At 39.0% G+C, this 12582-nt stretch overlaps 1 protein-coding gene across 2 annotated transcripts in view; it reads left to right on the top strand.

Moving 5' to 3' along the window:
• Nucleotides 1-12582, top strand: part of strn (striatin, calmodulin binding protein) — a 45875-nt gene that overhangs the window by 14376 nt on the left and 18917 nt on the right. For both annotated transcript variants that reach the window (XM_073876407.1, XM_073876406.1), the window contains exon 2: nt 10930-11033. In XM_073876407.1, the coding sequence (XP_073732508.1) occupies nt 10930-11033 (104 nt within the window). The remainder of the gene's footprint in view (nt 1-10929; nt 11034-12582) is intronic.

The following is a 12582-nucleotide window of genomic DNA, read 5'->3' as shown; positions in this document are numbered from 1 at the left end:
TCTTGGTGAAATGACGCTGTGGTTATACTGTGGTCTATCTCCTCATCGCTGTGACGTCATTGTGTGTTTTGATTGTGTTTGTAGTTCTGCAGAGACCGAACAATGGTGGCAGGGTGTTTCGTGCGGCTGATGATAGAGACTAAATGACACGCCTTACATTTAAACATACTTAACTGTATCAAACAGGAAGGACCAGCTGAATGTCTAGAAAATTTAGTAAAAAATGTCTTAGTTTATTTGCCATCAACAGTACAGAGTTAATATTCATCCTCATGGTTTGTATTTACAGCTGAAATCTTCTTTCGGTGCAGATCTCTGTGACAGCAGGCATGTTGAGAGATGCCCGGGGGAAGCGTGTGGGCGCTCGACGTCACTGAACTATTTCTGAATTCACCTCTCTCTCTCTCTTGCTCGCTGTTCATCTCTCTCTCTTCTCCTCTGCTTTTACCTAGTAAACACGAGGAAATACGAACTGCCCTTTTTTGGAAGGGATGTCTCTGCCGAAGTCTTTTGGGAGACGGAAAAGCTGTTTATAGGCTGTGCGTGCTCTGTTTCTCTGTCAGGTTCCTCCAACTGCGTCATTGAGAATCTCTAAAATGTGTAATATTTGCCAGATAAAGAGCGAGATGCCTGAAAATGAGCTGAATGATTGAGGTCATCCAACACTGAAGCAGTTAAATAGTCTTTTTCGTAAGCTGTGAAAACTACGTTAATATCAACTTCAATTTATTAAACCTTTATTTAACCAGGTAAAAACTCACTGAGATTAAAAATCTAATTCAGAGGAGTGACCTGGCCAAGATGAGCAGCAATACAAGAAATTCAGTAACAGACTTGCACAGCATAAAACAGTTTAAAACAATTACATATCACAAACAAAGTTTAAAAACAGTTACATTTCACAGAATCGTCAATCAGTTGCCAAATATCTGCTTTAAACTGATCAAAAGAAAGAAGGTTTTGCAACTTCAATTTCAATTAGGGATGCACCGATATGGACATTTTGGGCGATACCGATAACTCTTTCTATTTGGGGGGCGATAACCGATATACATATAGGCCGATAAACAGGGGCGGCGTCAAGGGGGGGCATTCGCGGGCAGTGCCCCCCCCGAACAGGACACTGTTTTAAGGAAGTTTAATGTTCTTACACGCCGTCTTCAGCTATTTTAAAGGTAAGTTAGCGTTGTTTTAAATTACGTAAGCTTAAATGTGAAGTGTGGCTATAGACCGTTAACATCATTACGACGTGATTATGGTAAAGCGGCTTTTTTAAAGCTAGGACGCGGTGTGCGCTGCGCTAAGAAACCCATTCATTTCAATGGCTTGCGCCGCGCGAGGGCAGTTTGTTGTTGCATTGAGCCAAGCGCGAGCGCAGCGGAGCTCAGCTTGCGCTCACGCCGCGGTCGAAGTTCAATAGTTTTGCGCATAGTTTGTGGTCTTTTGCACTTTATACGGGAAATGAGCTAACAGTCTGTACTAGTTGTATGAGTGTGTGCTTGCTGTATTTGTTGTTTTAATGTCTTGTTTTTGCAAGTTATTGTTGCTATTGCGTGCCCCCCGTTGGAAGCCGAGTGCCCCCCTGTTAGTTATGGTCTGGCGCCGGCTCTGCCGATAAATATTCATATTAATTTCACAATGAAAAACTCCCAGGCCGCGGACATCTTGTCTTTGCGCTAGACTAGCATACTCTTCTTAAGCCCGCAACACGTCATCTTCGTGCTATGTCACAGAAAGCACCAATCAAAACTTCACATGGCCAGCAATGAGCAAGTGAAGTCGTTCAACAAACCAAAATAATCCATCATTTATCGCCTTTCATTTATCGACCTAATTTTGCTATCAGACCGATAAGCGATAATATTAAAAATAAGCAGTTATCGGCCGATAACGATATGTCGGCCGATATATCGTGCATCCCTAATTTTGATTAAATAAAATTCCAGTCAAACGGTGCTGCATATGCAAAAGATTTCTTACCCAGTTTGGTTCTAGCAAAAGGAACTGACAGCATATAGCAGTTTTGAGAGTGTAAAGAATATTTTGTGACAGATTTCTGCTGTATTAAACTACAAAGAATTAATGAGGAATTCTCCTTTCATGGCTCCTGACTAGGGCTAGGACGATAAGTCGTGTTATGCTGCGTTTACACCAGCCTCGGAGAGGCACCAAAAACGTGCTATTTGTAATCACGTAACTGCTACAGAAAGGTCCTGATTGGTTAACACGGTGCAGAAATCTGCCGAAGTTTGTAATAATGCTGCGTTTACACCAACAGCGTTTCAGGCGTCAAAATCGAATCTACCGCGCCTAGTTTGCCGCTTGAACAGTTTGAATGCATTTGCGCGTCTAGAGCGAAGTAGACACGCAGGAAAAGCAAGCATTTGACGAGCATCAGAGGCAAAATCCGCTTCTTGTGGGAGTGCAAGTGCTATGCGGTCGTCTGTTTGCAAGATGGCTGATGTTGATTGTGCATTTATTGAGAGAGTTACCGGTTTTTATTTAGTCACCTTACTATAGGGGGAAAATAAACAGCACAGGTCGATAAACGTCACGTGACTCAAAAGTGAAATGTGTATTTACAACTTACCAGGTTGCCCAATGTCCTCACTGACACTCTTCCAAGCGAGGTCCCTTTTATTCCTGTCTCTATAGAAATAAGAACTTGTGTCGTATAGCTTCGTGTGACTGCTTACGGACAATTAGAGCTGAAGATCTTTGCCCGAACCCGACAGGACCCGATGGGCTCGAGCGGGTTCGGGCTTCATTTCTAACATTTTACACGGGCTCGAGCCAGGCTCGGGCTTGCGCTCCGGCTTTGTGAGGTAAATGAGCGGTCAAGTTCAATGCTGCTGGATGCACTATCAGTAGCGCAGGACCGCGCTGAATTCATTTACAGTGGATTGAATGATTTTCCTCATCAAAAACATGTAGCCTAATCTTGGTGAGTAGGTTTTTCAATGTATAATTAAATATGAATCGAGTCTTAAATACATATTTAGACAGAGGATATTAATGTTGGCAGTAATGGAGAGAAGTGCAGACGCAAATCCCGCGGAGAATTTCTCTTAATTTCGTTATTGCCAAATACCCATCTTAATTCAGAATGTATTATCTTAATTTAATTTGTTAAGAAATAATAATTTTATTGGCATATTTATAGTGTATTGCATAAGCCTATTTAGAATGAGATGTTACAATGTTACAGATGACTTATTTTATTTCTTTGTTTCAACTTCCAAGTGGCGTGTAGATTATTAGTCATGAATAAATAATGTTAAAACCTGTGTAAATTTTTCATTCTTGACAAAAGCTGTGTGTGCGCACATTTAAATAATGTCGGGCTGTAAACGGGTTCGGGCTTTTAAAAAGCTGTCAATCTAAATGTACGTTCGGGCTGCATTCTGTCGGGCTCCGGACATTTCGGGCCTAACTTTTAAGGCCCGATTACAGCTCTACAGACAATATCAAGCCTTCCTTCATGTTGAATGAGTGACTCTGGGCAGGGCTGCCGCCACAGCACCTGCCAAAGTCAAAATTTTTTATCTCTGGCGTCAGCCGCAAATTCGCATCAAACGCAAAATGCACAAAAAGCACCATTCGTGCATACCGCGCCAGACGCTCAATTCGCATAATTTGCGCGAACAAGGCGGAATTGTGCGAGACCTCCAGAAGCGCGTCAGGGCGTCTTCACATTGACTTAACATTGAAATCACTCGGGCTTGCCGCCTCTACCGCTGTTGGTGTAAACGCAGCATCACTGTGCTTGCTATACTTCTCAATGAATTGTGGCAAAATGCCGCTACATCCAAAAGCCAGAGGGCGCTCTCGTGCAAAAACGCAATATGTGCTGCAGAAGAAGTATCATTTACATGTGCAGCTCCACAAAATGCCTACAAGCATACATATATCGCTGTTCATCAAACCTTTTCAGGTATTTTCTTGATAATAAATAATATTTATAATAATTGTTGAATTTCACCACAATTCACGAGTGCTGCTTTTTAAATGCATGTTATAAACAACTCAAACTCAGTGGTTTTAGATTGATAAGGACTTCCTGATCATCAAAGAGCCAAAATAAAAAATGAAGAGCTGTGCATAAAATCACCTTTATGATATCAGACTATCGTCACAGCGACTCACCTGACCCAGATCTGGTTTGTCCCTGACTGAGTCTGATTTGTTGTTCTCGATAGAGATTGGTGAATAGGTGTGTTACAGGTTTCCAATGTCACAACCACAGTCATAATAAACATGTCTAGATGTTTATTTTGATTGGTTGTTGTTATGTTGTTTCTGGTCTTTTACACAAGTTTTTTAAAATAAAAGTGTGTGACTCATTTTATGGTATTATTTGAAAGATACTCATAGTTTTGATACTGATGGTAGCAAGTAATGCAGATATCAGATGTTTGTCCTTGAGGTAATCTGCTTGAATAACACCAAACTGTGTTTCCATTGTGCCTACTGAATACACGTGTAGAGACAAAGTTGCCTGGGTAACTAAGATATATTTTATTTAAAATGTAATCCAAGCTTGCTCACAGTAAGTGATGTCTGTAGTTACTGAAGCTGTATGAGTTGGCCGTTCTGAATATATTTAGTAATAATAATTACTGCAGAGGTATGGACATGACAGCATGATAATGACTTTTAAATGAAGAAGAGGATCTTGAGATCGATTTATTGGCCAGCGTAGGATTTAAGTGCTCGAGTTAATGTATGTAGTATGCGTTCTTACAGCTGTGTCTTGAACTCTTTGTAAATGTTTGACATTTTTTTGCTAATCCAATCAGAACTCAGCAGTTCAGCAGGCGTAAGTGTCTCGCTGCTAGCAGGCCAGAGTACATCACATACTGAACAGATCCCTCAAAACCAGGGCCGGCCCTTGGGGTTATGGGGCCCTTGGCGAGACCTTAAAAATGGGCCCCACTGGTGTAAAAAAAAATTCATAGCAATGCAATTTGACAAGTGAAATTGTTTTAATGCCTTAGTTTGCCAAAGCTTACCACCGCAACCTCACTAAAATAAGGCTTGTTTTTATCTTTATTGAAAGATGTAACGTAAACATTGCGTTGTTATACGATACTACATTACCCATGATCCAAAACATTTAATTTCAAAGCATGCGCAATGAGACACACCTCCGCAAGCGGCATTGCGTCATTAACATTGTGCAAATTAGTCCCACTCTGTTCTTATTTTGTAATGTTTTATGTCTTTACTTATACTAAGGTTTGGTATTTATTATCATTTTACTGTAGATTGTTGTGTGGGAAATTTATCCTTTTGTTCAATCCCTGTGTTTTTTTCACCTACCCTCCTTGTGATCCCTATTTTAATCAATAAGGTCCCTGCGCATGCAGCGCGTAATGCCTGCTGATCTCGTATATGAGATTTGTGCAATGACAAATACATTTTTATGCATGGAGGGCCCTCATCTTGTTGCGGTTTTTAAAATAAATGAGATGAGGAGTTTTTAAGCAGATTAAGGTGTCGTTGTATTGATAAAGTTTCAAACATCTGTACTTTCATCTCTTTTTAAACTGATCTCCAGGTTTCAGCAGCAACAACATAAACAAAACTTAACTTCTGACAGACTCCCACAAAGAATCGATAACAACAGAGTCCTTCTGGATCAAATTATTTCTAATAACAAGCAAAATAAATAACCAGTAAATGACCTAAGTTCAAATCATAGCCAAGGTAGGGATGGGCGATATGGCCTAAAATCCATATTGCGTTATACATTGCAGCCTCTTGCGATAGCGATATGTATTGCGATATAATAATTTCAATAAACTCGTTTCAGAACAGGTTATATAGACCCTTACAAAAGCCAAACTGCTAAAAAAGTAAGTAAAAGTAAACCGTTATGGCCAGATTAGTCTTGTTACCTCTCTTAGCTGGAACTTTTGCCTGACACACTCTACAGCAGGGGTGTCCAGACTTTTTTGTGTGGTGATCTACTTTTAAAATGATAAAGCTGACAAGATCTATCTGCTAAAAAACACAGTTAATTATTTTTATAACACTAAACACTTTAAATGCTTGTGGGGACTATAATGCATATATATACTGCATTTTTCACAATTACTAGACCATAATGCCAATTTCGCGCGTGGAGCAGCAGTTAACTTATGTAACTTATGGCTTAAATCCAAAAAATAGATGTTGCATCGGTCTTTTTCACGAGTTCCTCTGTTTCGCTGACGCTTTCATCCATGTTTCTTCGGCTGCAGCTCGTGGCTCTAAAGTTCGCGGGTAGATTGTGTCATCAACACGCATTATCGCGATAGTGCAATAGATTTAAAATCTCTATCGTATGCCAATTTTCTATCGTTTATATTGCATATCGTTTATATTGCCCATCCCTAAGCCAAGGCATATCAACTATTCACTAAGCTAATGTTATTGTGTAATATTAGTGTACATGCCGTGAGCTACAGATCTTTGAATTCTTGCCTGGCTGCCAAGTGGCAAACCTCTCTTCACAGCGGTGATTCATGCCTGCTGCCCCTTGTCTTTAAAAAATCGAAAAACACTTTTATTTTTCGACAAGGTATTTGTTCCAGAGGTCACATTAAGCACAAGCAAGACCGATAAGCAGGCACAGGCTGGAAGCTACCTTTGGGCCAGGCGTGTAACCGTGACAACGTGCATGCATCCGATGAAACCGTCTATAGTATGAATATGAGTAGTTTGAATAAAATTCAGACATACTGCATCTGCCATTTTGATGCATCATGACATATGTTGTCATAACAGTGCAATTTAACCACAATGAGCATCGTTTTTTCCTGAAGTACTTACACTTGAATAGATCTGCGCTTTCATAGGGGTACTTATTTTATTATGACATCACCATTTTTAAATATGATGACAACGACTCCTTCTCCTTTTTTTTCCGGTTGACCTCTCTCCCAGTGGCTCATGGGATAGTAAAGTGTCCATTGAATGCACACTTTTAATCTAAAAGGAAGTAGTAGGTCATCTAGGTACTTCTTGCCTACTGTTTTTGAATACTATGAATTCAGACATACTAAATGCCTTACATACTGATTTTTGCCCATTATATAGTATGGAAGTAGGGATTTTAAACGCAGCATCAGATTTCCCAGCATCTGTTTTTTTTTATAGCTGTAGCACATACTGTCTACCTTCTGATGTTATTGTAAGCATAATTTTGATGCTAATCCACAGAAGATTAAACCCAGTTGGTCTTATTGTTTGTTAGGGAGTTAGATAAAAAATTGAAGGCAAATAAGTACAATGGCTGTGGTTTGTCGCTGTGTTCCTTTGTGTGTCACCTGCAGTCTCCATCAGTGATAAAGAAGGTTACCATGGGAACTCAAGGTAAATTGAGAAAGTTTTTCAGTACAGACAATGTAAGAGGGCTTTAAATATAATATGGTTGTGAATTATAATGTAGATTTAAAAGGGACATATCAAGAAAATCTGACTTTTTCATGTTTAAGTGCTATAATTGGGTCTATCAACCTAGAAATGTGAAAAAGATCAACCCATTAATTTAGTTTTGGTAAACCATTCTCTGCAAGCATGTGAAAAAGTAAGTCATTGAAATTTGGCTCCCCTTGTGATGTCAGAAGAGGATAATACCGCCCCTTAATCTGCACTATCCAACCACAGCACTGACATTTAGTTCAGAGATCAGGTCATTTGCATTTAAAAGGACACACCCAAAAAACTGCAAATTTTTGCTCACACCTACAAACTAACATGTTAATATTAAATTATCTATATGGTATTTTGAGCTAGAACTTCACATACATACTCTGGAGACACTAAAGATTTATTTAACATCTTAAAGTCTTGTGAAATCTTTCAAGTGAGTAATCACTCTTTCACAGTGAGTGACCGGACCATCTTTAACTAATCTTCTGGTACAAAATACAGATCTGCTTCATTTTGTCATTCATAGCAAAGCATCTTCTAAAACAGGAACTGTTGTTGTGCTGATGTAATGAACGCTTCACTTCAGGAGTGCTCATCTGTGCAGCCCATGCCAATCTTAAACTGCTTTAGTGTCGATTTAATCTGATTCCTGTAGTGTCCAGTGTGTTAGAAGTTGATTTATTCACTCAGTCATGTATCTGTTTGTTAGGGTAAGCTTAAGATAAGCTTATATTCTGTAGGTATATATAGGACCTATGTGTATTTTTAAGTTGAACACTTTGTAAAAAAAAAAAAATTCAACTCAGTCGTTAGTATGAATTCAGTACTGTTTGATCTTACAGAAATTATATTATACCAAATATTATACCTGAACCCCAATCCCAAGCGAAGTTTGAGGACTTGACATTAAAGTACGCTTTCATCATGTAAACAGACTCGTAACACCAAGTGAAAGCCCGGAGCAAACGAAAAACATTAGCTACATAACAGACTGCACAATCAGCATATGAATACCTTCTTTATTTAGTTTGACGTGTTTTTGTGAAGTAAGACACCCATATTTACCCTACTTGCTCCAGTGTAAACCTATTAATTCTGCAATAATGCCAGCTGCGGAGAAAACTCTGCTTCGTGGTTATCTAGTAAGAACGTCATCCGGCTCATTTTCAAAATTTAAATAGCAGTTTTTCTATTCAAATAATTATTGCAGATCGAATATTCGACCATTTTGTGCACATCCCTACGCCTCACAGCAAAAAGGTCACTGGTTCGGCTTGTTCGGATGGCCTTTCTGTGCACATGTTCTCCTCGCCATGAATATAGCCGCGGATGCTGGAATAGCATTAAATGAATAAAGAAAAAGCAGAGAAATGTTGTGTTGAATCGCACTTAAAACGGTCACTGTCACACAAACATTAAACTTCTGCATCTACAAAGTGTTTTCATCCAATTTGCTTAAGAGTTTGTAATGGAAATGCCATCATTGTGTGTGAGTCCAGAATGAGCTGTGATGTTTTTCATGTTTGCTCATCATAGCAAAGTGCACAAATCAAAAGAGTTATTCAAGATGAAGCTCTTGTCTTTACCATGGCATCAGATCACACAACATCTCCTGTTCAGCGTGTATGATGTTTCTGAAGTGGACTGAAATTATCCTCTCTCTCGTCTCCAGTGGCGGATGCAGAACGTGACATATGGGTGGGCATGGATTAAGTCCGGGTGGGCCTGAATCTATGGGTGTCACTTTTGAATAAGAAACTATAACAAGTCTATAAAATTCGTCAAGACTTCAGAACACTAATTTAAACACCATACACATAGACCCGAACTGCACGTCACATTTTTGACATTATTGATATTTTAAATTGTAATGCAACGTGACATTAATTAAGCCTTTTTGGTAAAAAGCCTACAAAAAAGAACCTGCACACAGTGACAAGAAATATAAATGAACCCCAAAAAAACGTATACTTTTTTAAATAGCCTATTAAAGTGTTTAAATAAATTAGGCTACTAAATGCTTAAAATTAAGCTTCTAACATCATATTCTCTTCATGCAAATCACTAAAAATATATTTTCGTTCTCACATATTTAAGTTAACTTACTAAATAAGAAAGAAAAAGGGAATTGATAGAAAAATGTTAGACTCGGAGGTTAAACGAAATGACAAATAAATAAAAAAAGATTTGACGAGCACAAGAGCAAGCCTACTCGTGAAGAGCGGAGCCGAGGAGCGCGCATATCAGACGTGAACGAAAGGAATAATGGGTTTAATTATGCGTTCATTTCCTGACAGTTTCACTTGTTAGTGAGGATATTAATGACTAACAAGATGACGCCGAATTACATACAATATAATTACCTAACTAAATCTGAAAGAATGCAAACACATTACAATATTTTTTCCTCCGCCCGACGGGCAGGGCGCATCATTTTTTTTAGCCAGACAGAACGGGTAGATTCGCCATAGCCCCGGGACTTCGGGGTAGCAATTTTGCGAGTCCTGCATAGGTTTGTTTTGTTGAAAGACTTTCTTTAAAGTGAATTTCGTTTTGTATAAATTGTATCTTAATATTAATCAATGTTTAATCAAACAATTGCCTCGATTTAATAAATAAGAAGCAAACCAAGAACGTCTGTGGTGTGGATTGAAGTGAACCCACTATAATTCCGCAGCCTACACGTCTTTCTGCTTTTAATGCATTTCTTAAATTAATGTCTCAATTACACAGTAGGTTTATAGGTTGTTATGATAGGCTATTTGTTGCTTAAAAGCAATAGGCTATATTGTATAAATTGTAGCAAAAAACGTGGCGTGACTTATAGTGCTGAGTTAGAGAGCTGGTATGGCTCTCGGTATAGGCTATCAAACAACATCACCGTGATCAGATGTTTTCTTTCTATTTTTTACCCCGCTGTCATATTTGTTGTGTGTTTATGTTATTGAGAGGAAAGCGCGCAGCACATATTTATAACGTGTTGTTATTCAAAATACGTTTTCCACTTGCTTGCAAAAAAGGTCTCAAAGTGATCATGGCTGAAAGCTGCTCTGGAATATTTTTCTCATTAACCATAATGTAACGCAACATTCAACTGCTTTATAATAGTTTTTAGTTATCAGGCTTACTTATAATTTTACTGTTTTTAACATAACATGCAATAGATAAAATACACCACATAAAGAAGTATACATGTCTAACTATACAGAGTAGTATTTTTTACATTTCTGATTGGGCGGGCCAGCTGTCAATCTGGGCGGGCCCAGGCCCGCCCAGGCCCGCCCATAGCTCCGCGCCTGCTCGTCTCTCTTTCTCTCTCTGCTCTTCAGTTCTCGACTACAGTTTTTTTGCCGGAACATTCACTAAAAGAGTTAATTTTTCGAAGGTCAAGACATCAAATCTTTGAGTTATGTCTGAGATACCGAGTAATCTAGATGCACAGCTGTTATAAGTTATGTCATGTTTACTTTTGTCTGATATGTTTGCTTTGTGTTTTTGTTTGTGCTTTAGGCTCAGATTGCGTTTCTGCAGGGCGAGAGGAAAGGCCAAGAGAACCTGAAGAAAGACCTGGTGAGACGGATTAAGATGCTGGAGTACGCTCTAAAACAAGAAAGGTCTGCACAAAACACATCTGCTTACTTTTTTACCTTAATTAATTTATGCACTGCAACAAATGACCTACTTACTATTTTTGTCTTGTTTTCAGTACAAATATTTATAAATTCTTAAATCAAGATGTATTTTATTGATGGGCAACATGAGAAAACAAGTCTAGTTTTTAGACAAAAGTATACGATTTAAGTGAATTTGTGCTTATAACAAGCAAAAAAATCTGCCAATGGTATAAGAAATCACACCAATTTTTTTCTTGAATTAAAGCAACACTATGTAGTTTTTTTACCTTTAAATAATGTCTCTAAAATTATTTCAGTGATTGAACAACTTTTAACTGGACAAATTGTACTGTTGCTGCAACCTGAGCAGCCTCCTAGCTGCTACAAACACACTCTGAAAGTGGCGGTGGATGGTAGAGCCCACAGCCCCGCCCCTCCCCCTGCCTGCAGAAGAGTGTCTGATACCAGGCACTGTTGTGTTTTTCAACCACATGGGGGAGCTGTAAGTCATTTTTACATGGAAACTACATAGTGTTGCTTTAAGTTTTTAAGAAAAAAATTCTTACCCCATTGGCAGATTGTTTTTGCTTGTTTTATGCACAAATTTACTTACATTTTATGTTTTGTCTAAAAACTAGAGTAATTTTCTTAGGGCGTTTTGCTCATCAAAAAAATTACATCTTAATTAAAGAGTTTTTAGATATTTGTACTAAGGGTGTCACGGTTTCGATTTTAAATCGAAATCGATCGAAATTAAGTCACAGCTTCGAACTTCGAATTAAAAAATGGGATCGTCGATGCTGCCACGCCCCCATTTCACGTCTGGTCGGCTTGCCAAGCGAGGAAAAAAACTCTCAGAGATGCCTTTAAAAACATCTGTCCAGCAGAAAGCGATCATATTTTAAACACGAGGGATGTATTGCTACAACTCCTTGAAATGCATATCATAAACAGGATTACCAGTGATCTGACTTTGGACAGAGCGCAGCTCTCTGCACGTGCGCGATAGTGAGGGAGGCGCAAAGATGCAGCGGGTTATATTTTAAACAAAAGGATAGTTTGCCTCAGCTTGCATGAAACGCATAAAACTGAACAAATACATAAGGATTACTACTTTAGTTTATGTTCAGACTTCGGACAGATGCGAGAGCGTGTGCACGTGAGACAGAGAGAAGCGCAGCTGCTTATATGCTGGATTTATTTCAGATGCTATGAGTCCAAGACACACGCATTAAGTCCATGTGCATTAAATCCATGTTAGAGATGCGCGGATGGACTATTATTTCATCCGCAACCGCATAACAAAACTCATCATCCGTCCACCATCCATCCGCAACGTTTCTGACCAGTTTTCAAAACCGCACCCGCCCGCCATCCGCTGACTGGGCGATGCAAGACGCTGCTGATGAGACTAGAAAGCTCTAGAATATCAGCAGTGAACTCTGTCTCCGATTTACGCACAGGGACATAAATAAATAGCCTAATTTAAACGCACAAATTACATAGCCTGCACTCCTGATTTACCACTTTGTAAAACTTATTCCAGGCA

This window comes from Misgurnus anguillicaudatus, chromosome 14, assembly GCF_027580225.2.
Source record: "Misgurnus anguillicaudatus chromosome 14, ASM2758022v2, whole genome shotgun sequence".
Taxonomy (NCBI): domain Eukaryota; kingdom Metazoa; phylum Chordata; class Actinopteri; order Cypriniformes; family Cobitidae; genus Misgurnus; species Misgurnus anguillicaudatus.
This window is presented reverse-complemented; position numbering and strand designations above follow the sequence as displayed.